Source organism: Mustela erminea, chromosome 20 (assembly GCF_009829155.1).
Source record: "Mustela erminea isolate mMusErm1 chromosome 20, mMusErm1.Pri, whole genome shotgun sequence".
Classification (NCBI taxonomy): domain Eukaryota; kingdom Metazoa; phylum Chordata; class Mammalia; order Carnivora; family Mustelidae; genus Mustela; species Mustela erminea.
The window spans coordinates 25922352-25948779 of NC_045633.1; the positions used below are offsets into that span (position 1 = coordinate 25922352).

At 52.3% G+C, this 26428-nt stretch overlaps 1 protein-coding gene across 4 annotated transcripts in view; it reads right to left on the reverse strand.

Moving 5' to 3' along the window:
* MAD1L1 (mitotic arrest deficient 1 like 1) overlaps positions 1-26428 on the reverse strand; it is a 314493-nt gene that overhangs the window by 90001 nt on the left and 198064 nt on the right. For all 4 annotated transcript variants that reach the window (XM_032326714.1, XM_032326715.1, XM_032326716.1 and 1 more), the window contains exons 14-15: positions 20924-21012; positions 954-1044 (exon numbers count right to left, since the gene is read on the reverse strand). In XM_032326714.1, coding sequence (XP_032182605.1) covers positions 954-1044; positions 20924-21012 — 180 coding nt within the window. The remainder of the gene's footprint in view (positions 1-953; positions 1045-20923; positions 21013-26428) is intronic.

Below are 26428 nucleotides of genomic sequence, written 5' to 3' on the forward strand. Positions count from 1 at the left end.
CTCACCTGCACCGCACCCCAGAGATCCTGCCAAGAGTCACAGCAGGCTCCCTGGAAGCCCAGAGGCAGGGAAAAAGGAAATGAAAGATTTCAGCAGGACTCCATGCACCCCAATCATGGCGGGGGGGCCTGGGCCACTGTCAGCCCCGCTGGCAGGCTGCACCCAACCGGACACGCAAGAGACACCCACCAAGCCTGCTCTGACAGGGACTAGCTGACAGGCAGCCAGGGCTGACCTGCCAACAGCCCAGCTCTCCCTTCTGAGGCCCGCGGCCCAATTAAACCGGCACAGCTCCTAGCGCTGACCGCCGCCAGCCGTGGCCCACGGCGCCGTGCCTCATCAGAGTTGTCACTGCTCCCGACTCCCAGCATCGGTAATAAAAAAGAGATTTGATTTGCCTCTAATAGGTGTCAAGATAAAATCAATGGCCTGTCCAAAATCTGGGTAATCACGAACTTGCAGGTTCCTCGCCATGGAACAATTCAGAGAGGCGGATAACGACGAAAAACAGAGAGAGAACAGAGTCAACGGCAGTGTGACTTCGCGGCTGCGGGAGGTGGGGACGGGCCTGGACACAGACCCCAATAGAGAAGGTCCCTGGGGGTTCTCAGCCACTGCACGGGCCATAGGCTGTGGCTGGTGTAGCGGGGAGGGGAGAGGGGAAAAACACCGATGGAGCACAGGACTGTGGCCCTGGCATGGTGACATGTGGGCCAAAGGTAGCACCCCTCTCTGCTGGGCTCCAGGACACATGCTCTCAGCCACCGAGGGGTGCGTGTGTCCTGGGAGGTCCTCGACTCGGCTTAGTCTGATGAACCAGAAGACAGGGCGTCTATGGGTGTGGGAAGCATGGACACTGACACGCAGGGAGAAGCCAGGAGAGCAGGGCGCACCCGGGGAGAACGCGGAGCGCTGGGAGAAGCCTCCACCTGTGGCCACCCGCCCACACGCACCTGCAGGGTGAACCGCTCGAGCTGCATTTCCAGCATCTTCTTGTCTTCTTCCAGACGACTGCGCTCCCCTTCCAGTTCCTCAATCTTCAACCTGCAAGAAGAGCCGGACCATGAGGACACAGTCCACAGCCCACACATCCGTTCCGACAGCCAGGGTTCCTCTGTGGGGCAGGGGGGTGGGGATCGGTTCTCGCACAGGCGGGGAGTGCGGCCCACGTGTCTGCTCTGACGGAGAGGGGAGGGTGCTACAGGGGATATTCACTGATCACAACTGGGGGTGGGGTGCAGGGGAAAATGAACCAGAGGCAGCACAGGTAGGAGCCTGCACGTGTCCTGCACCTGTCAGTCTGCTCACAGCAGGTGTGACCACATGTTGTAGAGGACACAGAACCACGGAGATGGCCTGAGGACGGGCGTGGGCTGGGGAGGGAAGCTAGACTGTGGGGAAGTGGGCTCAGTGCCGACACAGGCATGTGGCAGGCTTCAGCTCACTGTGAGAAACTCTTATTTTTGTCTTCATTTTTTTTAAGTTAATTTTTTGAAAGGCACTACATTCACGTGATTTACAAAGCAGAAAGCATGTCCAGGAAGCAGGGCCCGGCACGCACACAGGCTAAGGATCAGGGCCTTCCCCACCACTAGCCAGAATGGAAAACTCTCAATTCATGGATTATTCAGGAAGGTCTTGGCTCAGGAGCGAGAGATAATTATCTCCAGACTGAGAAGTGCTCCAGGATGGCCTAGCAAATCACACAAGATCTGAAAGGACCAAACTCTTTCCAAGAAACCTAATTGCATCTCTGAAAAAGCTCAAGAAGATTTATATGAATACAAAAACATTCAGAATCCAACAAGCCAAACTGCAGTGTCCGCCAACTAATCAAGGCCTAGCATGCATTAAAAGAAGTAGGGAAATATGACCCATAATGAGGAGAACAATCAATCAATTGGAACCCACCGAGAACGGCAGACAGGAAGTAGCATCCAAGGACCGGAACAGCTATTCCAAGTGTTGGGACACGGAAGCAACAGTCCGCTGTCCAGCAGCTCAGCGGCTGAGGAGCAAAGAACAAGATGACCCGATCCCTGGAGGGGAGGCCCCGGCGCCCAGGCTGACAGACACCCTGGACAGGCTAACGACACAGTCAACGCAGCAGGAGACAGGATCACACTCTTGAAGATTAAAGAAAGAAAACAAGCCAACACACAAAACACCCTAAACAATCCCTAGTGAAATAGACAAGAAAAGGAATATTTAAGGCTGACAGGGCCGTCCCTGAGCTGTGGGGCCATTACGGAACCAACATCTGCATGAGCGGGGTCCCTAGAGGAAAGGACAGGGACAGAGAGAAGGACAAATGCTGCAAGAAAGCCCCACATTTGATGAAGAGTAAACACAGACCCAAGGAGCTCAACAAACCCCAAGCATAAGACACGTGAAGAAAAATAGCCCCAGTGCACATGTGAAACACAAGAAAAATCTTCGAAATGCTGAAATAAGAAAACAATGCCAAACTAGAATTCGATTCCCAGTGAAAATATTCATAAACAAAAACAAGACAAAGCTGTTCTGAGGTGAACGAAACCTGCAAGAACGTGTTGCCAGCAGACCCGCTCCGCAAGCTCGGTCGAGGGAAGCCCTCCTAGGAGCAGGATGGGGACACCGCAGGGACACGAGGATCCATGCAAAGGAGCGAGGAGCAGTGGACAGTGTGACTATGGTGGCAAATATGTGGCTTTTGATTTCCTCTAAGGATGGCTAGCTTCTGTTTGCAGCTGGTACACAGCTGACAAACGCTATCACAGGACTTTCAGACATGTAACACAGTGACCCCATGACTAACGTCACCATCTGTCCCCACACAAAGTGGCTGCATGGTCAGGGGCTGCCTTCCCTGTGTCGTATGTCACACCCCGTGACTTACCTGTTTTATGACCACAGGTCTGTACCTTCCAATCCCCGCCACCCACTTTGCCCACTCCTCCACTTTGGGTAGCCAGCAGTTTGTGCTCCTATCTGTGAGTCGTTTCTGTTTCACTTCTGTTCACTCATTTTGTCTTTTAGATTTCACATGAGTGAAACAATACAGCGTCTGCCTTCTCTGACTTAGTTCACTGAGCAATAACAGCCTCTAGGTCCATCCATGTTGTCACAAGTGGCAAAATCTCATTCTTTTTTTTTATGGCTGAGTAATATTCTACTGTATGTATATACTGCATCTTCTAGCCAAGATACAAAAGCAAATTACTGTTTTTTGAGGAGACTGTTTCAACAACACTAATAAAAAGTGTATTGGGGTTTGAGGTAGAATTATAAATAGAATGTGTGACACACACAGCACACAGGCTTGAGGGGAAAATCAGATACATGTAGTTACAAGGCTGCATCACTTGCAGGAAGACTGTGGTATGTGTAACCCCGAAAATAATCCCTAAAATAGCAAAGAGCAATGACTAGTAAGTGAAATAAAGGAAATAAAATGAAACAAAATATACCCAATGGATTAGAAAGAAAATAGGAAAATAGGGAATGCAGAGGAAGAGATGGGACAAATAGAAGATAGACCCAGGCGTACCAGTCGCCACAGGACACGTGAGCCTACACGCAGCCCGTCAAAGTGGATGGGACAGCAGACCCCAACCATGGGCTGCTTACAGGAGCACTCGTGACACAAAGAGGCACACCTCCGTAAGATACCAACACGGAGAGGACACCGGAGAAGGCTGAGGCACTGCTGGTGTCAAGGTGAATTCCAGAGCTAAGAATGGCACCCACAAGGCAAAGTCATAATGACAAAGGGGCCAACTGGCCAAGAGAACATTACCATCCTAAGCGCGCATACGCTCAGCGCTTCAATGGAGACGCGGCAAAACCTGATAGAAATGCGGGGAGAAACAGCCAGACCCTCAGTTACAGCCAGACATTTCATATCACTCTCTCAATCACTGAGAGAGCGAGAAGCAAAATCCCAGAAGGAGAAAGTAGACATGAACAACATGATCAGCCAGCGTGACTCAAGTGTCCAGCAGGAGCCCTCTGACTAGTACAGCACAGAGCACAGTCTTCTTGGGTGGACACACAGTATTTACCAGCACAGACAGAGGGTGGGCCATGCAAGGAGGCTCCATCAACGTGCTGAAAAGGATTTTTTAGTAATTCAAGTTACCTTTTGTGTCCCTAATGGAATTGAGCTACAGAAATCAACAGAAACCAAAGAAAGATAATTGGACAGCGTGATCCACAACAGCATCCAAGAACACAGAGCACAGGGAGATCATTATGGAAAAACTGTCAGAGGCCTGCCCTCTGATAACTACGCAGGGGTCCGCAGAGCAGTGGGGAATCAGCATGAGCCCAAACACATGGGGTACCCATGGCCGTGGCTGGAGCGCTGGCCTGATGAGATATCACTTCTCCCCACACTGTTCAAAAGAACCCAAACCATCCCAGTCAAATCCCACACATTTCTCTGTACAAACAAGCTCATTCTAAAAGTCACATGGAAATGTATCAGGCCCAGAATGCTCAAAACAACAATGGGGAAAAGGTTGGGAGAGCGAACAACCTAATTTCAAGAATTGTCGAAAAGCCACAGTGACCACAATAGCCCTGGCCTGAAGTCAGACTGAGGAAAAACAAGAGGCCCCAGAAATAAACACCTACACGTGGACAGTGTGTTCTGATACATTCTCTAAGGCAATCCAGCACAGAAAGGATGCTTGTTCTGTTGTTGTTGTTGTTGTTTTTTAAGATTTATTTAACTATTTTAGAGAGAGTGTGAGAGAGCATTCGTGCAAGCCAGAGGAGGGGCAGAGGGAGGGGAGGAATTTGTAGCAGACGCTCCGCTGAGCACCAAGCCAGACATGAGGCTCGATCCCAGGACACAGAGCTCACGACAGCCCAAAATCAAGAGTTAGACTCTTGTTCGACTGAGCCACCCCAGCGCCCAGAAACAATGTCTGTTTAACAAACAGTGCTGGAACAGCTGGGTATTCATTCAAAAACAAAACAAAACAAAACAAAAACCCTCAGATTCTATAATGTGTATAATATAAAAAAATAACTCAAAATGGAAATATAAACCTCCACGTAAGTTGAAAAATTATAAAATTCCCAAGAATATACAGGAAAACATGTGAATCTGGGATAGGAGAAGTTTCCCAGCTACGATAGCCAAATCATCACAAATAAAAAGAAAAAATATGATATAGATTTCTCTCTAAAAGCCTCACGAAGCAGCGAAATGGTGAGTGGCAGAATGGGAGGAGACGCCTGCAAAGAAGGTGTGTGACAGAGGACACATGCGAGAACGGACGGAGAACACTCAGACTCAGCAAGGAGTAGACTGCCAGGGAAAAACGACATGAGTGGGGACACTGTGCCGAGCAAGACACCGATGGCGACCAGCAGAGACACTCCGCGCTATCAGTCATTTGCGATACAGAGTCCAAACCACAGGCAGAGGCCACCGTGCACCGGTTATGGTCACAGCGAGGAAGGCTGCGGGCCAGGTGCTGGCAAGGAGACCCTGGGAGGCCGTCTGCTGCCCGCGGGGATCCTGGGCGGTGCAGCCACTCTGCAGACAGGCAGATTCCCAAACCAGGGCAACATGCCACCACCAGCCATGCCACATGTCGGCGGGTACCTGAGAGAAGAGAAAGTACGTTTCCACACAAGGACGTCATTTAAAGCTGCTCTGTCGGAGATGAAGGCCAAAAGCCGGGGAAAGTGAACGGCTGGCCCCAAAGGCCCGCACGGACACACCGCGGCATGTCGAGCCGGCAACCACAAGGAACGCACTGCCGGTCTGTGCACACAGATCTCTCCGAACAGCGAGCACTGACACACAGGAGTGGACTCTGCGGGAGTCTATTCCTCTCCAACTTCAAGTGCCACGCAGTCCGCTCGAGTGAACGCAGATGAGCAGCGGCCTGGGTCAGGGAGGAAGGGAGGGTCTCAGGCACTGGAGAGCAAACGTCGGGTCGCAGGAGTGTGGTGCCCGACAGCGGCGTGCAGGCACAAGTGTCTGCAAGAATGTCACAACACGCTCTGACCGTGTGCAGCTCACTGTCGCTTACATGGCTGATGTGCCCCACCTCCCTCCTGCGTAAGCCCGCTGCACGGCCCCCCAGAGCTGGGGGTACTGGCCAGATCGCTGACATGCACCACCCTCACCGACAGGAACCGATGGGAACTGATGGGAACCAGGCTCTGGTGGTCGGGCTCCAGTGTTGCTGCCCTTCCCTGCTGGGTCACGGCTTCGCCGAGGGTTGTACAAGGAGGCATCCCCCAGAGCGGGGGCGGGGGGAAGTCCAGGACCCGAGGCCGCCTCAGAGAAGCCACCTTCCAGGAAGGACTCCTACATCTTGGGCGCAGGCTGCGTGAGAAGGCCCGCTGGGCTGCTAGGCAGCAGGATGTTCCAGATTCTGAAGGCTGGTGAGCACGTGCCCTTGAGGGCTACATTCAAAGAAGCAGGCATGTGGCTGCAGGCGCGTCAGTGAGACGGCTTGCTCTCGTCCAGCCCACAGTTGGGAGGACAAGCTTACACCACTAACACTTGTTGACACATTTGAACATGGAGCACTTTCTCTCCCTGGTCCTCCTCTTCCAGCAAGCTGTCACCTTGCCGAGGGAGGGAGAAGGAGCCCACTCACAAGGCTGCTTTGCCTTTAAGTGGTTCAAAGCAAGCAGCTGTGTGTGTTTCTAGAAACTGAGGACCCCCATGTTTTGTAGACGTGGAGGTGCTTTATAACCCAGACACCATCCCAGGTCACTGCTTGAGAAGTCTCAGCCAGTCACATGGGTGTGTGTGTCCAAGAATCAGCTAGGAGACAGCAGCTGCTTGCTGTTCTCACTGAACTATGAAACAGTGATGGTGTGGGGACGGAGTGCCAGGAGTGAGGCTCCAGAGTGGCCCGGAGAGGGGCCAGCCAGTGGCAGTGGCCCACGATGCACCTGTCCAGGCTGAGCACCCACAGATCCCGCCTGCACACACTGCCTGTTGCCTCCTCCTCCCTGATGGGCCCTGACCGCGGGCTCACATCACCCCCGCGGCCTTCCCCATCCCGTGCATCACACGCCCACCCTGCGTTTCCAGCACAAAGTGTCAGGCTCACACAGCCCTAGATGACCGTGTTCGCACACAACTGTCGGAATCCCGCAGAGGAGGCTGGAGCATGGAGAGGCTGACGGCCCAGGCTCTGGGGTCAGTCATACACAGAGCAGGGGTCTAGCCATGGACCAAATGTCTGTGTCTCCCCAAATTCTTATGCTGAAGCCCTACCCACCGTGAGATGGAATGTGAAGGTAACCACGGTTCACTGAGGTCATAAGGGTGGGACCCCGCGAGGGGGTGACCCTCCCTGTCAGAGAGAGATCTGAGGGCTTAGGCACACTGTGCCCAGCTCTCTGTCCTGTTGTTGCAAGCCTCCTGCAAACCAAAATGTAATCCAAAATGAACAGTGGGCATGAAAGAAGGTTACGGGTATCACTCCAGACAAGATGCTCGTTTCTCCCTTCCTTCATCTCTAAAACTGGGAAAATAATAGTCCATACTGGTTTTTTGTCTTTTTTTTTTTTTTTTTACAGCTTGTTTTAAGAATTAAATGAGTCAGTGCTTAGCACATAGTAGGTGCTCATGCAAGAAAGAAACACGGAAAGAAGGAATGACAACAGGAGGAAGGGAGCGAGCCGAGGAGCTATGTTGACACTGGACACGGCACCAGCCGCCCGCTGCAAAGAGGCCACGACACAATGTGGAGGCACAGCATGGAGACCCCGTGGGCTGGGTACCAGAGGCGGAGGAAAGCAAACTGAGCAAGCATTTTGCAACAAGCAGATGCTGGCGGCAGAAAGGGCTACACGAGCCATGGACCAGGCAGGCCTAATGGATGTGGGAACAACGCACTCTGCCCCCCTCCCTGGGACAACAGAGTCCTTCACAAGGACAGGAAAGCATTCTCCAAGACAGATCATATTCCTGTGGCATTTAGCAAACCTTTACACATTTTTAAAACCAGAAATTGTACAAACTATATTCATAGACCATAACGGAATTAAACCAGAGATCGGTAACAGAGAAGTAGCAGGAGAATCTCTAAATGTCTGAAAGTCTAACATCACACATCTCAATGACACGTTGTTTGGAGAAGCGCCTGATGAGACTCTAAATTACGTTTGCGTGAATGCGACAAGAACACGACACAGCTCACTGCAGGACGCAGCTGAAGGGGAGCAGGGACACTTCCACTGGAAAACAAGACCTCAAATCAATAATCTAAGCCTCCACCTTAGAAACTAGACAGAAAGGGAAAAAAATCTACCCAGAACAAGCAGAAGGGAAGATACATAAAGAGCAGACATCAGTGAAACTGAAAACAGAAAAACAAAGAGAAAAATGCAAGAAACCAAACACTCGTTCTGTGAAGAGGCCAGTGACACAGCGAGCCTCCAGCAAGACTGGCAAAGAAAAGACAAAACAGAGGACACAAAGTTATCGTATCAGGAGCGAGAGGTCTCCCCCCCCAGATCCTCCAAACCAACAGGAAAGGAGCCATGTACACAGCTGTGTGCACAAAACCTGCCAGTTCAGGTGGGATGCACCGATGTAGCAATCCAGCCGAATTCTCCCAAGATACAGCACACAGTCTGGGTAATTCCAGGACTAGAGGAGATGTTACACACGACAGAAACATCCAGGCTTAGTTGGTTTTACTGGGTGCAAACGGTTAGGGAAGAAATGATGCCAGTTCGACACCATCTCCTCCAGAAAACAAAGGAGAAGGGGATGCCTCCCAGCCCGTTTCACTGGGTCAGCATTATGCTGTACAAACCCAGACAGGCGCAGCCTGGAGAGCCACGGGCCGGCACCCCTCATGAATATGGACACAAAACTCATCAACAAGATGTGAGCAAGCCGAATCCAGCAATATGTGAGAAGGACAATACATTACAACCCAGGAGGGCTCACCTCAGGGTGTCAGGCTGGTTCAATACGGAAAAATAAATCAACAGAATCTGCCCTATTGACAGTCTGAAGAAGGAACACCACATGATCATACCAATCAATTCAAGGGGAAAAAAAGGACCTGAAAAAATTCAGTATTCATTCATGATAAGGAAGAGAAGGGAACTTCTACATGCTGACAAAAGGCACCTAGAGTTCACCTCATTCTCAAGGGCTTCAGACTGAATGCCCTCCCCCAAGACCTAGAACACGACAAAGGTGTCCGCCTTCATCATCCCACTTCAACATCGTGCAGACGTCCCAACCAGCACAAACCACAAGGAAAGGAGACCAAAAGCGTATCACTCGGCGAAGACCTCAGCTAACCAAATTAACAGAAAACAGAACATCCACGTAGAAAAGTCCAAAGAATTGGAACAAAAGAACCCTCATAAAACTGATGAGAACATGAAGTAAGGTTTCAGGATACAAAATGAATAACTACAAAATCAATCATTTCTAGGTAATAGCAATGTATGAGAGCAAACCAAAACAAAACAAACTTTAGAACTGACATGAAAAGACATACTTAGGTCCAAATCTAATAAAATTAGACATGAAAGATAGAACATTACTTCTAATGTTTTTGGAAATAAAAAGGACTGCCCGATAAGACCACGGATGACTAGACACAGATTGGATAAATGAGACTAATTCCTAGCAATTAACGAACTACTAAAACTGACACAAGATAAAACAGAAATCTGAAGAAACCAGTAACAAGGAAGGAAACAGAAGCAGGGATAAAACAGAGCAAAGAAAAGCGCAGAACCGCACAGCTTCATGGGTGAGTTCCACCAAACATTCACAAAGGAGTAAACATGAATCCTTCCCAAATTCTTCCAAAAAGTTAAAAAGGAGGGCATCCTTCCAAATTCATTCTACAAGCTCAGTGTTACGGCAGACACCATGAGAAAACCCCAGACCAATGACCGTTATTCAACAGAGAGGTAAGAATCCTCAACAACATACTAGCAGACGGAATTCAGCATCATATTGAAAGGATGATACACCGCAACCAAGTGGGACTCGTGCCAGGAATGCAAGGTTGTCTCAAAATATGGACATCATTCAATGCAATACACCACATTAATAGAATAAAGAAAAACCTCACATGATCATCTCAACACACACAGGGAAGGCATCTGACATACCAGCAATACTCAACTACCTGCAGAGAGGGACTTCAACATGACAAAGGCCTATTTGAAAAAACCCACAGCTATTACCATCCTCAGCAGTACAAGATTGAAAGGTTTTCCTGTAGGATCAGAAACAGGACAAGGATCCCTGCTCTCACCACTTCCATTTGACATACTATTGGAAGTTCCAGCCAGAGCATTTAGGCAATAAAAAGAAATAAAATTTTCCACACTAGAAAGGAAAAAGTAAAACTGTATTTGCAGCTGCCATAATCTAGAAAACCCTAAAAAAATTCTGCAAAACCAACACACACCTGTTGGAGTTAATAAATGAATTCAGGAAACTGCAAGCTATAAAATCAATTATGTAAAATTCAGTTATATTTCTATATGCGAGTAATGAATAATCTGAAAAGGAAATTAAGAAAATAATTCCATTTACAACAACATCAAAAAGAACAAAATACTTAGGAATTAACTTACTCATGGACATAAAAGTATGTATATTGAAAATTGATACATGTTATTAAAAGCAATGAAAGAAGGGGCACCTGGCTGGCTCAGTCAGAAGAGTATGTGACTCTTGATCTCAGGGTTGTCAGTTTGAGCCCCAGGTTGTATGTAGGGATTACTTAAAAATAAAATCTTAAAAAAAAAAAAAAAGAAGAAAGAAATGAAAGAAAACCGAAATAAATGGAAGGCATCCCATGTTCAGGGATAGGAAGACTTGAGTGTGGTTAAGACCTTGGAAGAGTCCAAATAATCTTGAGAAAGAAGAAAGAAGCTGGAAGACTCCTACACGCTGCCCTCAAAACTTACTAGAAGGCAATAGTCATCAGAGAGGAATGGGCTTTATGCAGATAACAAAGAACAATGTGGATGAATGTCACTGAAGCCAAGTGAACAAAGCCAGTCTCAGAAGATGACATATTGTAGAACTCCACTCATCAGACATCACTGACAAACGTGGAGAGGGTGTCCGTGGTTGCCACCGGCTCAGCGGTGTGCAGGTAGGGAAGGCACAAGGGGGATTCTGGTGATGAGATTACTTTGTTCTCTGACTGAGGGGGTGAATAAAATTCACAGAATGGCACCCCTCACGAAAAAAGGTAATTTTACTATATAAATAATTTTTAAAAAGATTTTATTTATTTGTCAGAGTGACAGAGAAGGACAGAGAGAGAGCGAGAGAGAGCACAAGCAGGGGGAGTGACAGAGGCAGAGGGAGAAGCAGACTTTCCGCTGAGGAAGGAGCCTGATGTGGGGCTTGATACCAGGATCCCGAGATCATGATCTGGGTTGAAGGCAAACGCTTAACTGACTGAGCCACCCGGATGTCCCTGTAATAATTTTTAAAGTAAAATATAAAAAAGCTGGTAATGTTCTATACTTTATCTGTACCTTAGTGTGATGGCAAACACATGTGTCCACATCTATCAAACATGTCTCCAGCACCAGGTGGGGGTGAAGGTAGGGAGTAATTTTATTGCTGACCTCCTTTCAAGATTTTTATTTATTTATTTGACAGACAAAGATCAAGAGTAGGCAGAGAGGCAGGCAGAGAGAGGGGGGGAGGCAGGAAGAGAAGGGGGGGAAGCAGGCTCCCCACTGAGCAGAGAGCCTGACACGGGGCTCGATCCCAGGACCCTGAGATCATGACCTGAGCCGAAGGCAGAGGCTTAACCTACAGAGCCACCCAGGCACCCCTGCTGACCTTCTTTAGAACTGAAGGTGCATGGTGATAATAAAAGGAAAGTGGCTTGTATTTGGTTTCATTATGTTTTAACCTTCTCCAAAGAGAACGCACCATCTTAGACCTGTGTCCAGGGGTACAATGGCACAACCTAGCCACTGGTACTCTGCCAGGCATAGCTCCCTGTTTTTTAGGGATGCATTTTTAGGGGCTGTATTCTTTTGTAGGTTCACTAGCCTCAGCAGAACACTACTTCCTAAAACCCTCTTTGGACAGTTGGTAGAGTTCTGTAGCCTAACGTGGAGAAGGCACAGGTGCAGAGCCTGGCCCACGGAGAGGACTGAATCAACGCTAGCTGCTTTGACTGCAACAATTACTGCCACTACCAGAGCAAGGACCTGTCATCACTCGCCAAAGTACGATGCATCAGAATTCTAGACACAGCCAGACTTCTGTGGTCCAAATACCATCGGGCTTCTGAGATCTAGAAAATATACTTGCACGTCCGTCAGAACATGGACCACAGCGAACGCACAGAGATGTTTATCGCAGCTTGCTCTGAATGGCTGAAAACTGGAAACAAACTCCAGAAGTGGATTAATTAACTCTGTTTGGTTATTTTATCCATTGATATTTATAAAGAGTCTGTAAAAACATGGGAAGAAACAGGGTTTGAATGCTGTGCTTCCCTGTTTATAAAACAGACGTGAATGGGAGGAATGCCATGACTCCAGGAGAGGTAGTGGTTCATCTACAGACGGAAGTGCAATCTCCGTGAAAATCTCACTAAAACAAGAGCAAAGGCTTCGCTTTTTATTTTTCCCTATACTTTGTACTCCCACGAGGACAAAGAACACAAAGGAAGGGACAACATCAAAAGACCTTTAGAAGCCAGAAAGCAGATGGAGAAGTGGTAAATAACCCAAAAAGCTAAATCCGGGGCTGGCCATGGAAAAGCCAAGAAAATTCTACAGTCTCAGGAACAGGCACTACCAGTAGTCACTTCTGGAAACAGGGTGAAGGTGGGGCTCAAACCGGAAGACTGTGTGGAGGTGCTTTTATTTTTTTTTTTAAACTTTGTAGGAAATAATTACAGGAATTTGCAAAAAATGTACAAGGAGGCTCATGTGCTCTTCACTTAGCCTCCCTCTGTGACAACAACGTGAAGCAAATACAGATCAATATCAAACCCAGGAAAGCGGACCCTAGGGCAGCCCCCAGAGGTTCCCACTTGCTGGCCCTCATGAGATCCCACTGTACGTGCAGATCTGTGTAACCACCACAGTTAAGATGCAGAACTGGGTCAACATACAAGGCTGCTCACGCCATCCTCCTGGAGATACACGCACCCCTCACCCCCCAAACCCTGACAACCTCCTCTGTTTTCTGGAACAGACCGCTTAAAACTGATGTTAATTACTCTTCAAGTTCAGAATTCTTGACGGACACCATGTGGGCCTGGAAATATCTTTTGGGGAAGCATTTTAGTCATGAACTCGGTTGGTTAATGCTTGTAGGACTATGCAAACGATCTATTTCATGTTGGTTGAGGTTTGGGAATCTGTGGATTTTGAGGAATTGGTCCATTGCTCCTAAGATAATGCGCTTGTAAGCCTAACCCTGTCCACAGAACTCTCGTTATACCCTTCAGATGGCTACAGGACCTAGGGACGCCCCCATCTCGTTCCTGGTACGGGTGACTGCCTTCTCTTTCCGTGTGGGTCGGTTTTGCAAGGAGTTTATTAATTTTATTGCCCTTCTTTAAAGATTGTTTCATTTCAGTAATTTTTCTTTTCTTTTTTTTTTTTTTTGCTTTTGATTTCCTTATTGTTTGCTATGTATTCTTCGTTTCTGCTTGTTTGGGGCTGGAGGCTGGAATAGAAGTTTGGGAGCCTCCCCCTTCAAGGACTACCCACTGCCTTGGTGCTGACGAAGCCGTGTCGCAGGGAAAGACCACTCAGTTGTGCTGACTTCTCCTTCGAGACTTCCTTTTTCACACACAGGCTATTTAGAGGTGTGCTGTCTAACGTGCAAGTGGGAAGAGATGGTCCTGCTGTTTTCCTGTTCCTTCTAGTGTGAGGTTGGTATGGTCAGAGAGCGTGCTCTGTAACTGATTCTTCCAAGTGTGTCTTCTGACCCCGGACACGGTCAGTCTTACAGAATGCCCGGGTGCCTGTGAAAGGGGGGTTCCAAGGAGCGTACCAGAAACGCTCTCCAGACCCTGTGGTTGGCGGTGATGCTGAGTTCCTCCGTGACTTCACGTGGTCCCTTTCAGTGGTCCTGCCATCCGAGCTGAGCAGAGGCCTCGACCGTGCACGTGGATCATCTCTTCCTGCCATCAGTCCTACCGCTTCTCACTTCACATTCTGAAGTTCTGCTATTCAGCAGAAACACACTTGGGATTATAGTGCCTTCTTGCTACACTGGCCTTCGTGTGATGCACCTTTGTGTCCACAGCAACCTTCTTTGCTCTCAAGTACATTTTATCTGGTATTAGTTAATGCGGCCACGTAAACGATGCCCCATCTTCCACCCTGCTGAGAAGGCTGTGGCTGAAGGAAGCTTGGTTAACAGAATACAAGCGGTCCTGTGTCTTCACCCACCTGCTAAGCTCCATCTTGTAACTGGTGTGCCTAGATCACTTCCATTAAAAGTAATCACTGATTTGCTTGTGCTTAAATCTGCCGTGGTGTTATCTGTTCTCTGACTATGCCTCTGTTTCTCGTTTTCTGCCCTCCTTGGATGCATTCAGGGTTCCTCTGTATTTTACTGACAGTGCGGAGTACAGTGCATGGTACAGCTGTCTCCGTGGTTGCCTCAGGCCCTCAAAGGTACACCTGTCGCTCAGCCGACGGCGTGACAGGACACGGCAGTCAGGAGCGGAAGCAGAGCTGCCCCCAGGGCCCGGCCCCCCATGTGCACGGAGCGCCAACGCCATGTGCCAGTCAGCGAGTCAGCGAACACAGGGGCGGAGGACAGCCCGCGCCCCTGCCCTCCCCCTTCTCCTCACCTGTCCTCTTGTCCGGGAAGCTCCCTTCATCGCTGGGCATGGGCGGGTCCTTTGCTCACACTCTGGGGACGTCTGGCTTCTCTGCTGCCCCCTGAAGCACACTGTCCCCAGCTGGCAGCTGGTGTCCCTCAGAACGTGAACACCCCTGTGCGTTCCCTCAGCCTCCACAGCCCCCGAGGCCAGTGCTGCGCGGCTCCAAGTAGCGTCCCTGCATACTCCTAGGCTGCTTCTCTCAAGACTCTGTCTCTAATTTTCAGGTTAATTAGGATGTGCCATGTGAATTTCCATGGTCATACACGGTGTATGGTTCCCCCAGCTTCTTAAATCCACATGTTTACTCCCCTCACCAAATCTGAGGCATTTTCAGGCATTGTTCAGATACTTTTCCAGCTCTGGTCTTTCTCTTGCTTCTGGGGCTCCAATTAATGCACGTTTATCTCTGGGGCCCCGATCCCAGTGGCTCTGCTCCCATCTGTCAGCCTGTTTCCTCTGTCTGTCTGACTGATGCCATCTGTCTGTCTGCCTCTGAGGTCCTGACTCTTGGCCCCAGCCCTCTCTGAGTCCGCCCGTGAACTCTGCATTTCTGCTTGCTGGATTTTCCAGGTCAACAAAAATTTCTGTTGGGCTCTTCTCCTTCTTCTTCTTCTTCTTCTTTTTTTTTTTTTAACTAATTTCTCCTTGGGGTGCCTGGGTGGCTCAGTCATTAAGTGTCTGCCTTTGGCTCAGGTCACAACCCCAGCGTCCTGAAATTGAGCCCCATGTTGGGCTCCCTGCTCAATGGGGAGCCTGACTCTCCTGCTGCCTGCCTCTCTCCCCGCTTGTGTTCCCTCTCTCACTGCCTCTCTGTCAAATAAACAAACTAATTTCTCCTTCTTTGTTGAGGTTTACCATTTTTTCCTTTGTTTAAATAAGATTCCAGCGTTTTTATGATTGCTGCTCTACGGTCCCTGTCAGATAACTCTAACACCCATGTCACTGCTCTGCTGCCCACTGTCTTTTCTCATTCACGTTATGACAGCCTGGGTACGATACGAGACTTTTTACCACATCCTGCAACCAAGTTCCCTGCATCTGGCAGGCAGCCCTGGATAGATGCAGTGCCTGGTCCAGGAAGCGGGCGCATGTCCCACACCCGTGGGCCATGTTCATGCGATGCTGGTAGAGGTGGACACCGCACACGGTGGGGTGTAAGCCAGGCTCCCCATGGGGTCCCAGGGACCCCGGGGACGGGAAAGCAAGGGCCACCTCATGGCTGCTACAGGGCAAAGCGCAGGCTTCCTGCTGGGCCTTCTGAGCCACGGGCAGTGGAGAGGGGGGAGGAGGCCCCCACTGTCTTGCTCCAGCTCTCAGATGCAGGGAAATCTGGATAGTGGGCTGCAGGAGGCCAGCTCACCTTGTTCTGCTGACACGTGCGGCGCTGCCCGCTCTGGGGCCTGGACAAGAAGACGGGTCACCACTGGCCCAGCAGACATGGGCCATGGGGACTGAGTGCCCCTGCTGGTTGTCGTGGGTGGGTGTGCTCAGGAAGGCTCTCCCTCGATCCCCCGATGGATGTGTGTCTGTGGTTCTTCCAGGTCAGAGCCTCTGTAGCTCCCAGTCCAGGGGCTCAGGCAGAGGTGCAGGGAGCTCACCACCACCCTGCTCAAGTCCCAGGGTCCCACGTGGGCCACCTTCACTCTCCTTCCGGGTCTTGCCTGCTTGTGTGTCATGCTGGGTTTTGAGTCATAAGGTGAGGACGTGGGCAGGACAGGATGACTGACCAGAATGGGACTTGGAGATCTTCAGAAAAGCCAGCATCTCTTTTTCCCATCACCCTTTTCTATCCCTGTCTTAGAAAAACACCACAGGTTTATTTTCTTGAGAGAGAAAACAGCAGGTCTCCGGGCCAAGGAATACCAGATAAAGTGCAATGTCACCGCGGTGGCCAGGGGACTTCGGGAAGGTTTCCATAGTGATGCTGAGCTACCCTGTAGTCCTGTCCTCTCAGTTTCCAGGCGATGGTAGCACCTACGCCTCGCAGACAGGACCAGTCCCAAGGCCCCTCCAGGCCCTACCTGCCCCATGAGCAGATGGCTGGGCCCACCGCACTCTGGAGGTCGGGGTGAACCAGACCGAGAGAACAGGTCCGGTTTACACCCACCACACTGACCTGAACACGGAAGCAGCCGAGAGAGAACAGGCTGCCCAGAGAACGGAGAACTACGCTGCGGACACAGTGTGCTCGTGAAGCCACAAGGCGTCTTATGTATAAAAGAATCCTCAAGGAACAACCCAACAACAAGAAATTTTAGGAAACATCACTTTAGAAATACAGTAAGAACAGGCTGATAAATCTCAGAGAATCTTACAGAGAGTAGAATAAAAAGATAGAAAATAAAACAAAAAATCTTTTTAAAACACAGCACTAATTCAGGAAGTTCAACCCCCAGATGATTGTAGTCTCAGAAAGAACTAGAAAAACCGAAGAGAAAAAATAATACAGAATAACCCACGAGAATCGGCAAGGACTGAGGGAGCAGGGCCACCAGAGGCCACTGAGTGCCCACAGAGCACATGAGCACAGGCCCGAGCGGGTATCCACAGCGGGTGGGAACAGGCTCCAAGGAGAAGACTCGGGCCCAGAGATGACCATAGGTATACTCCTCCCCCGCTGCTGGCTGCACAGGTCAGCGCAGGGAGGCCCCATCACTCTGCAAGTGGCACCCGGCCCACGGGCAAGACCACCAGCTGTAGTCTGCAGAGCTGCGGGCTGGCAGAGGGGCCCGGGCCTGGTGGTCCGGCCACTGCTCACAGAGGTGCCTGCAGCCCAGGCGGTGGAGTCCTGCTGACCACCGGCTTCCTCTGTCCACCCTCCCGATGAAGCAGCCAGTCAGCAGGGAGCGTGAGGTCACAGGGGCTCCAGGTGGCTGCCCTAGTCTCCCCGGCTGATCCTGAGAAACCTGGTGCTGGCCCAGAAGTTCATGGCCTGTGAGCACCAGGCCCGGAGGGCTGTCTCACCCTGGCAGCACCACCGTTCCACTGGGACCACTCACGGAGGCCCATGGCCCCAGGTCTATAGGAGAAGGCAGGGGCAGCAGGTCTGAAACGCAGGGAGGCTGGCTGGGCCCTCAAGGCCTGGGCTGTCCAGCAGTGCCCTCACCTCTAAGATCAACCAACCTTTCTGGAAGCTCAGGGGGCAGGGCCCGTGTCCTCTGGATAGTAGACTTGTGGGTGCACAGAAGACGGTGCTCGTCAAGGACTTTTTCAATACAAGGTTTTTTTAAAAAAACAAATAAGAGTCTACCACCTGGTCTTCTGGAAAGGGCGTGGGTGGGACCATGGGGCACATCCCTTTGGCCCCCGAAGCAGGGGTCCCGGGGTAGCGGAGAGGGCCTGGAGCTGGGCCAAGAGCAGTGGGCGGGGCCAGCAGGTGTGAGAGAGCCACGCGCGATCCTAGAGCGACTGAAGTCCACCTGGCCCCCGAAGGCACAGACCACACTCGGGACTGCCAGTGCTGCCATGTGACAGCAGAGAGGGGAGCACCAGGATTTGTTCCTGGGAAAAGGTCCACGGGCTCCACCTGAATCTCTGCGCACATTCCCTAGTTTGCTGGTTCAAGAGCAACGTTCCGTGTGTGTGCACAACATCATGTGTGAACCACAGGGTAGACGGCGGGGAGAACCATGGGATCAATGGCGGGGTGACTGGTGGAGTGATTGGCAGGGTGAACAGCGGGGTGAACCGTGGGGTGAAGGGCAGGGTGAGCGGCAGGCTCCACCCACACCATAGCAGTGGAGGGGATGGCAGAGCCTCATAGCCACTGGTCCCGGGAAAGGGACGGGGTCGGGGGCTCCCCATGGCTGTGCTCAGTGGACCCCAGAGCTTGCCTGGCAGGTATTCTCGCCACAGGGCTGAGGGGGAGCACACGATGTGCTGTTGTGCATGGCCCCAGCCTTCCCTCAAGCGGCCAGATACTCGGGAGGGCAATGAGCACGTGTCCCGGCAAGTGGTCCACACAATTGCCGACCCAGTTCCAATTAATTAGCCACAAAGGCTTGTCTCCCATGGTTGCTTTCACCAAACGAGATGGTGGAAACAGGCAGCTTTGATCTTGATGTACAAGATATCATTGATGAAGCCTTTTATTTAGATTTTTAAAATACATATAAATAAATATAAATAAAATAAATATAAATGCACACCCAAAGTGTGCCCGCCATGCAAATGTTGAGTGCAGCTGGCCCTGGTCGGCTAACAGCTAGCTGACCAGGGCCTGGACAGCACCCCCGCATTCCTGGGGAGGGCGCTGTGGGAGGCAGGATCACTGTACCTGGCAGCTCAGGTCCCAAGCACCTGCTGCATGGCCGGGGGTGAGGGCCCTAAGGCAGAGTGCGGATACTATGTCTCATCCACGTTCCCACACTGTGGGGGGCTACCAGGGCAGTCCCCAAGGCCCCTCAGGATCAGTACCAAGCACGCTGTCCTGGCCCAGCTCCTTGTGGGGCTCCCGTGGGGAAGCCTGTCTGCATCCCAGAACTTGGCTGTGCCCCAGGCGTGCCCGGAGCCCCTCTGCCGCCCCTCCTCACCCACCTACTATCAGGACCCCCACAAACCCCACCCTCTGACTGCAACAACTGTGCTCATCTGTGGGCTGGGCCTGCTCCGGGAAGTCGGGTGTCGGAGAGTGTTTTCTGCATCTCTGCACACCAATGTTCCCACAAGTACTCAGCTGATGCTCGGCTGGGAGACAGCTGCCCCCCGGCCAAGCCCCTCTTCCAGGGCCCCACTCTGAGCAGCCAAGGGCGCTCTTACAGATGCGATGGCCCCTTGGTCCTCAAGGCTCTGTGGGCCCCACTGCTCCTGGGAATAAGGCCACAACTGCTGAGGGCCTCGCCTGGCCTGGCCCGGTCCCCAGCACGCTGTAGGTCCCTCTCCATCGTGGAGTCCTTCCTCCCACGTGTGTCCTCACATGCTGCCGCCTCCCCCTCTCATCCTAGGTCTCCAGCCGTGCTCAGCCCACCCCCGGAGCCTCCCAAGGCCAGCAGACTCCACAGACTCGGGTTTTCCCAGCCCGTCTGCCATGCTTCGGCAGCCCAATGCTACTGACCTGATTTTCCGGACATCCCTTCTCATCCCCCTTACACTGTAACATCCAGGAAGACAGACAACAGGCGCTCTTGCTCGCCCTGCCCCGTCCTCACGCTCAGCCCACGGGACACCCACCACGCACACTTGCACCTGAACAAGCCCGGGAAGAACAAACTGGTGAGTGCAGGACCACGGGGTCCCCAGAGACGGCTATTTATGATGCCGAGGTCCTGACACAAGAGCAGCTCTGGAACAACGGGAGAAACCTGGAACCATCACCTGCACACACACTCCGCGGGGACGTCCACAGCCGGCCCTTGGTCTCGCACCCGGTTCTCTCAGTCCACACAGGAGGGCTGTTTGCCCAGCACAGACCGGGCCATAGTCCCAGGGAGGGGCACAGGGGCCAGCTCATGCCCTGACCCCAGCCACATCCCCAAGCAGCAGGGTCCTCATCCACTCTGTCTCCCTGACCTAGAAGAAGCTCCCAAGGACAGGATGCCGGGAGCCCTGTGCTGGCCTGTGGCAGGCGCTCAGAGCACCCCGAGCCCAGGAGGCTTGGCCTGCACTTGCTTTGCACAAAGAAATTCTGGGGGAAGGCCGTCTACTTGCCCATCAGCCACTTTCCAGTGTCAAACTGAAACAGCAGGGCCAGCTTGGGGACCCAAGGGGAGCTGGGAGAAGCTCCTTCAGAGTGCTATCTCAGTCTCCCTAAAAGCCTCCTCCTTCAGGACCTGCGACCACCCCCCCTTCCCAGGAAGCCAGCCGTGCGCTCTGTGAGGATGGGGTTAGGGGGAACTAAGAAAGCCTCTGGGGGAGACAGCTGTGTCCAGCTGGCCGGACACATGGACGGAAGGTGGCCTGGCTGACACTCTTCTGAAGCAGGGCTGTCCATGCCCAAACCCGGACAACCCCCTACTGCCCCCACAGATGGCAGGACCCTGGATGGGCCTCAGTGCCGGGGGTCAGAGCCAAGTCTCCGTGCGGAGGGCTCCAACTGCACAGAGTGTGATCCAGGAAGGCAGGCCCAGAGGCCGCAGGTGCTGACGTACCGGAGTGAGCTGGCCTCCTCCCTGGACAGCGGGAAGCTCTGCTCGGCAGCACTGGTCTGGGACTGCAGCATCTTCACCTCCATCTCCAGCTACGAGAGAGCACAGGCAGGTCAGGAGGAGTGGCTGCTGCAGCCCGCCCCATCCCCACGGGCCACAAGAACCCGAGATCCTGCACCCGGCTTCTGGGATAGGGGGTGACACCAGAGGCAGAGCCACTGGGGGCAGAGTTGCCATTGTCTGGGCTCCCCTGTGTCCACAGCCTACAGCTCTCAGCACCCACTGCCAGGGCAGCAACAGACATACGCTCGTTCTGGGCCACACGGATGGGAAACATCAGAATGGGGGAAAGGGGTCACAGCAGCTGGAAAGAACACAGTCTGAGTTTACCAGTGCTTTGATGTGCTCTAATAGTCACGGTCTTTTTATTTATTTGCTGCTTTGAATTCCCTTGCGGAATGACAGTGACGCACAGGTCGCCTGGAAGGGAACGGGAATTTGAACTAACTAGGAGTGCTGGGGGACTGGGACAGATGCAGAGGCTGAAGAAGGAGCAGAGAGGGGGTTCCTGCCTGGTGGCCCAGGTTCACGGACAGGGGCAGTGGCAGAGGCCTTCACAGAAGCGAGCCTGTGAACTGCATACAGCCCCCAGAACTCCTGCTCCTCAAAAAGCATGCCTCCTTCCCCAACCCCTTGCTGGAGACACTCGCGATGCCCAGGGCTATTTCTCAGGGCCCTGTCTGGCAGATGTGGCTCTGCATCCATTGATCTGGCCAGGGTCAGTCTGTCTGACCGCTGTACGTCCAGCTCTCAGACCAGGAGAGATCCTTGGTAACCACCACGCAGCCAGAGAGGAAATCGCATAACCAGGATGGTCTGCTCTGGCCCAGACGGGGGTTTCAAGGCTCCTCTGTGGGAATCTGAACGTCCCAGAGTGGACAGCGGAAGGCAGGAAGAGGTGCCTTTGTCTTTCACAGGGCTTTCCCGGAAACGTGCAGCCCCACGGCTGGTAGGCACACCACCAAGAACACGGACCTGCCAGCCTTTGCCACTCCTCATCACACCACACCCAGTCAAAGGGGCAGATGTCTCCCAAGGGACTCTGACAAGCCGGGACTCATTAGAAATTACCTCAGTCAGTGCAAAAAGCAGCTCAGGGGCGAGCTGACAGGTGTCTCAAGCTCCAGGCCCCACAGAAGCATGGACAATGATGACAACAGTCCAGTGAGCACTGATGAGGGCAATGGACAGGGTCACAGGGCAGACATCCCTGCGGGTGGCCTGCACACAGCTCCCAGGCAGCCCCTCCCCACAGTGGCCTGTCCTGATGCCCCAAGGCTACTCGACACCCCCCCCCCCAACTCTGCATGCCAAGGGACAGGTGACTTCAGGAAGAGACCTCCTCCCACGCCCACCCAAAGGTACAGGCTGGGAATGACGAGGCCAGTCCAGGTCTGTGGACCTGCCTCACTACCCTCTGGGCTGCACGACTGAAAACCCTGCCCCTTCCCCAGAGCGGCCGGAAAGCTCCCCAGCCTGCACCAGCAAGTAGACGACGACGCTGTCCTGAGCCAGGAACCAGCAGGATCTGTGGGAAGGGTGCGGACAGATCAGTGTGGCCCAGGGCTGGGGGACCAGAGAGCGTCTGTCTATATTATCTGCCTAACTGGGCCTGAATAAGCAGCCTTCTTCTCAATAATGTCCTTTCTGAATTGTTCCTGGAAAAGTCCTCCTGCAGCAGCTTATTGAGGAGTTCCTAGGCCCAAGGCTTCCAGTCTGCATGAAGCCCTGTCACCAATCATCTAGATCCCAGGTAGGACCACCACACACGTGGGTGACTGCAATCCTGCTGGCTGTAGAGACCAAGCACGAGCAGGAGTGGCCTCCACGAAGTCCCCAGAGGAAAGGAGACAGAGCACACACACCACCCACACACACCCACCAGTGCCCACTGGCTGAGGTCCCCCTGCACAGACAGGCATAAAGAAACCATGCCATGGCCCCACAACACAGAACAAGGCCTGCTCACCTTCCCAGAGAAGTGGTGCCAACTGTGTCCGGAGCCCCTCCTGCCCCCCCTCCCCATCCCCACACACTTCCCCGTGCTGGCCAGGCTCCTCACTCCTTTCTGATGCCGTCCAGACACTTACGCAGGGGCTAGTGGCCCAGGACAACTCTCCCGGGTGGACAAGGAAGCAGCAGAGTGCAGCTGGGCTGGTCCATCTCCATCTCTCGAGCAGAGGCTGCACATCCCACAGCGGCAAGTGCCCACACAGCAGACAGGTGGTCTCTCTGCAGGGATGTCCCAGTCCCAGCCCCAGTCTGCCACCCCACCTTCCGTGCAGCCTCGGGACCCAAGGTTCAAAGGTGGGACACAAAAGGTACACAGCCCAGAGGCCTCTGCAAAGCTCCGTGGTCACCCTGACCCTAGCTGCAGTCCCCTGGAGCCGTCCGGCCATGCGGCTCCAGGAACAGCACGGGCTCCTGCCAGCAAGCAAGACCCGGTACTTCCTCTCATTTCTCTCTTTATTCACTGTTAGGAAAACGCTAAGACAGCCTCACCTTGTCTTGTACTCTGGCTTTCTCACCTAATCTATCTGGGAGAGATTTCCAAACCAGTGTGGAGCGCACCTCCTGGTTCATGTCTGTGGCCCCGCAGAACCCCGCCATGCGGGCCTCCCGTCTCTCGCTGACCCGTCTCCACGGACAGAGATTTCAGCCGCTTCCCACCCAACAGCATGGAATCCATGCCGCAGCAGGTGGCTCTTGGATGCGCTGGTCCCCTCGCAGGGTTCCTCCTGTGGCCGACCTACTGGCCCCGATGTCCCTGTAGGAGGATGCTGAGGAGTGATGGCCACCCGCCAACGTCCGACTCCACACTGTCAGTGAGTTTTGCATCTGCCTCTGATGTCCTCTTCCTCTGCCCTTCTATCCACAACAATTCCAGGGTACTTTCACTCCCCCGCCCCAGCCCTCCCCTCAACCAAATCAACAAAACAAAAAACCAACCTTTGTAGGAAACTCTGGGGTTGTGGTAAATGCACAGACCAGGAAGTCAGCGCATGAGGGGGTGCCGTGGGCTCCACGCACCCCACACTGGGAGCGGGCCTGGGGCTTGTGTGTGCCCTGCGGTGTTGCTGTTGTACGTGGTGCATTTTCTTACCTAGCTCATGTCTGGATGTGCGGGTCTGAGAAGCCCTGCGTGGTAACCCTGTCCCCAGCCTCACGACCGCGGGCTGCTGAGGCCGTCTCAGTGGGCAAGTCCGGCACACGGTCACGTCCGAGGTGCAAGCAGCAGCCTCCCTCTGCCAGCCCGAGTCTGCACCTGGGCGCCCGGAACCCTGGGCATCCTGCGCCTGTCTGAGGCAGCCCTGGAGCGGAAGCCCGTATCTTCCTCCACAGCATGTCAGTTTGAGGTTGAAATAGACACACTCTATCATGTCGAGAAATTATCCATATGTTCACGTTTTATTAAGACGAATGTTGGGTTTAAATTCCTTTACGGCAAATATGGAGCACTTGCCCCCCAAAAAAAGCTGGCAGCTCAGCGCGGGGATGGGGGGAATTGTGGGGCCTGCCCTGGGCCTGCTGGCTCCCTGCCTGACCCTTGGGCCTGGCGCTCAGGGTGGCGTCCACAGCCTGGGCCCCCGCGGACATGATGGCCAGGCAGCACAACTGTCGCTCACCTCTCAAGAGCCTCCCTCACCATGCTCGGTCAGCATGCGTGGCATACACGGGGTCTGTGCTCTGTCAGCCCCACAGAATCTCCCCCAAACCGCCTCAAGCCGAGGTGACTATTTTCTGTTACCTCTCGCTGGGGGAGGGCAGGAGCAGCCAACCTGCAGACTGTGTATTCAGTCTCCTTAACATTTCAGTCGCGCCCAGAGTCAGTACTGCTGTGGTACTTCCATCTATTCTTTTTAGACTGACTTCCATGTTTGCTCTGTCTCCGCCACCCTCGAGGTACAGCTCAAACATGGTCGAGTGCAGGAGCCACAGCCGGCTCTGTGGGGGCACCTGCAGGGCACCTCCGAGCAGGACCAGGGGGCCGGGCACCAGGAGGACTCCCACACGCCCTCCCTGCCAGAAACTGATTATCCTCAGTACTCAGGTGTGTGGGGGGTGCGTCTGCTCATTTTTCACTGGGACTGTGAATGATTCATGCATTTAACTAACTTTATTTTGGGGCACAAGCACTTGGATTTATTATTTCCACTACTTTTCATGTTCTTATTAACTTCTGCTTTAATCTTCACGAATTCCTAGTTTTTGCTTTACTAGGGCTTATTTTGTTTTCCTTTCCTAAGTTCTTGATCGGGGTCTTTAATCTATCTCTATTCACGCTTTCCTGCTCAATAATATAAATATTTAATTCGCGATATTTCTTCTCAAGCCCGCTCTGCTTCCCACAGGCTCTGAAACGTGTTTTCTGGATTCTGTGCACTTCCGACCCAAGAAATGCTGAAGACAGAGGCTTGGGTTCTGTTTCATTTTTGTTTTGTTTTGTTCATAATCTCAAATTCATCATGTCGTGAGCAGGTGCGTGTCTGCATTAGTTCTGCCTGTTTGAGCTCAGGAAAGTTTTCCATATCATCAATATACAGTGAATTCTGGCAAACGTTTCCCATGAGTGCTTTATAAACAGCATTCTTTAGTTTTGGGGCTGAGGGCTTTATCTAAAACAGACTGTACCTTCCATCACTACTCTTGGTCCATTCGAAATACCAGGTCTCACAAAGTCAAACTCTCCCCTGATGTCCTCGAGGACTTCCCTGAATCTCTCCCCATTTCTGTCTTTCTGAACATCGATGATATATCATCATCTTGTTTACTTTTTTGTGTGGAACGAGTCTGTAACTCTCTGTTCTAGTGGTTGCTTTTGTAACTCTTCCTTTGACATAATATCTACACTCTTCTGCTTTAGACAATACCTGTTCGCCTCCTGCAACGGAAGTGTGACCCTTCTCACTGCTCACTTTCAACAGTTAAAAGTGCTCTCACTAAACGACATTAATTTCAAATGCTTTAACCTTCAGCTAACACGGTGGGAACACTATCACTACCATGACCACTCCTGTCTGCTCCCTTCCAGAGAATTTCCATGAAACACATGAACTCCGTGTTTACAGAACCCACAGCAACTGCCTGGCCCTATTTCCTGACCTCCCTATGCTGGTCTCAGTCTTCCAGGCCTGTGGGTTCAGCTGTGGCCGCCGCTCCTTGTAGGCACGCACCCCGGCCCTCAGGCCTGCCAGCTCCAGCTAAGCCTCTGCTTCGGCCCCACAGACACTCCCGGATTCCTGCAAAATGTTCACAATTTTCGCCCGCTCAAGGTCGGGTTGTTAATTTTTTCTGTGAAATTTTTTTTCTGTTATTGCTTTTCTACGAAACGTTTGGGTTTTACAAAACTGTGTGATGTTGCCTTTATTACTCATTGGTGAAGGTGATTTTCATTCAATCCAGCTTTGTGCAAAAGGGCCACACTGCAGAAAGGACAGGGTGCCTTCT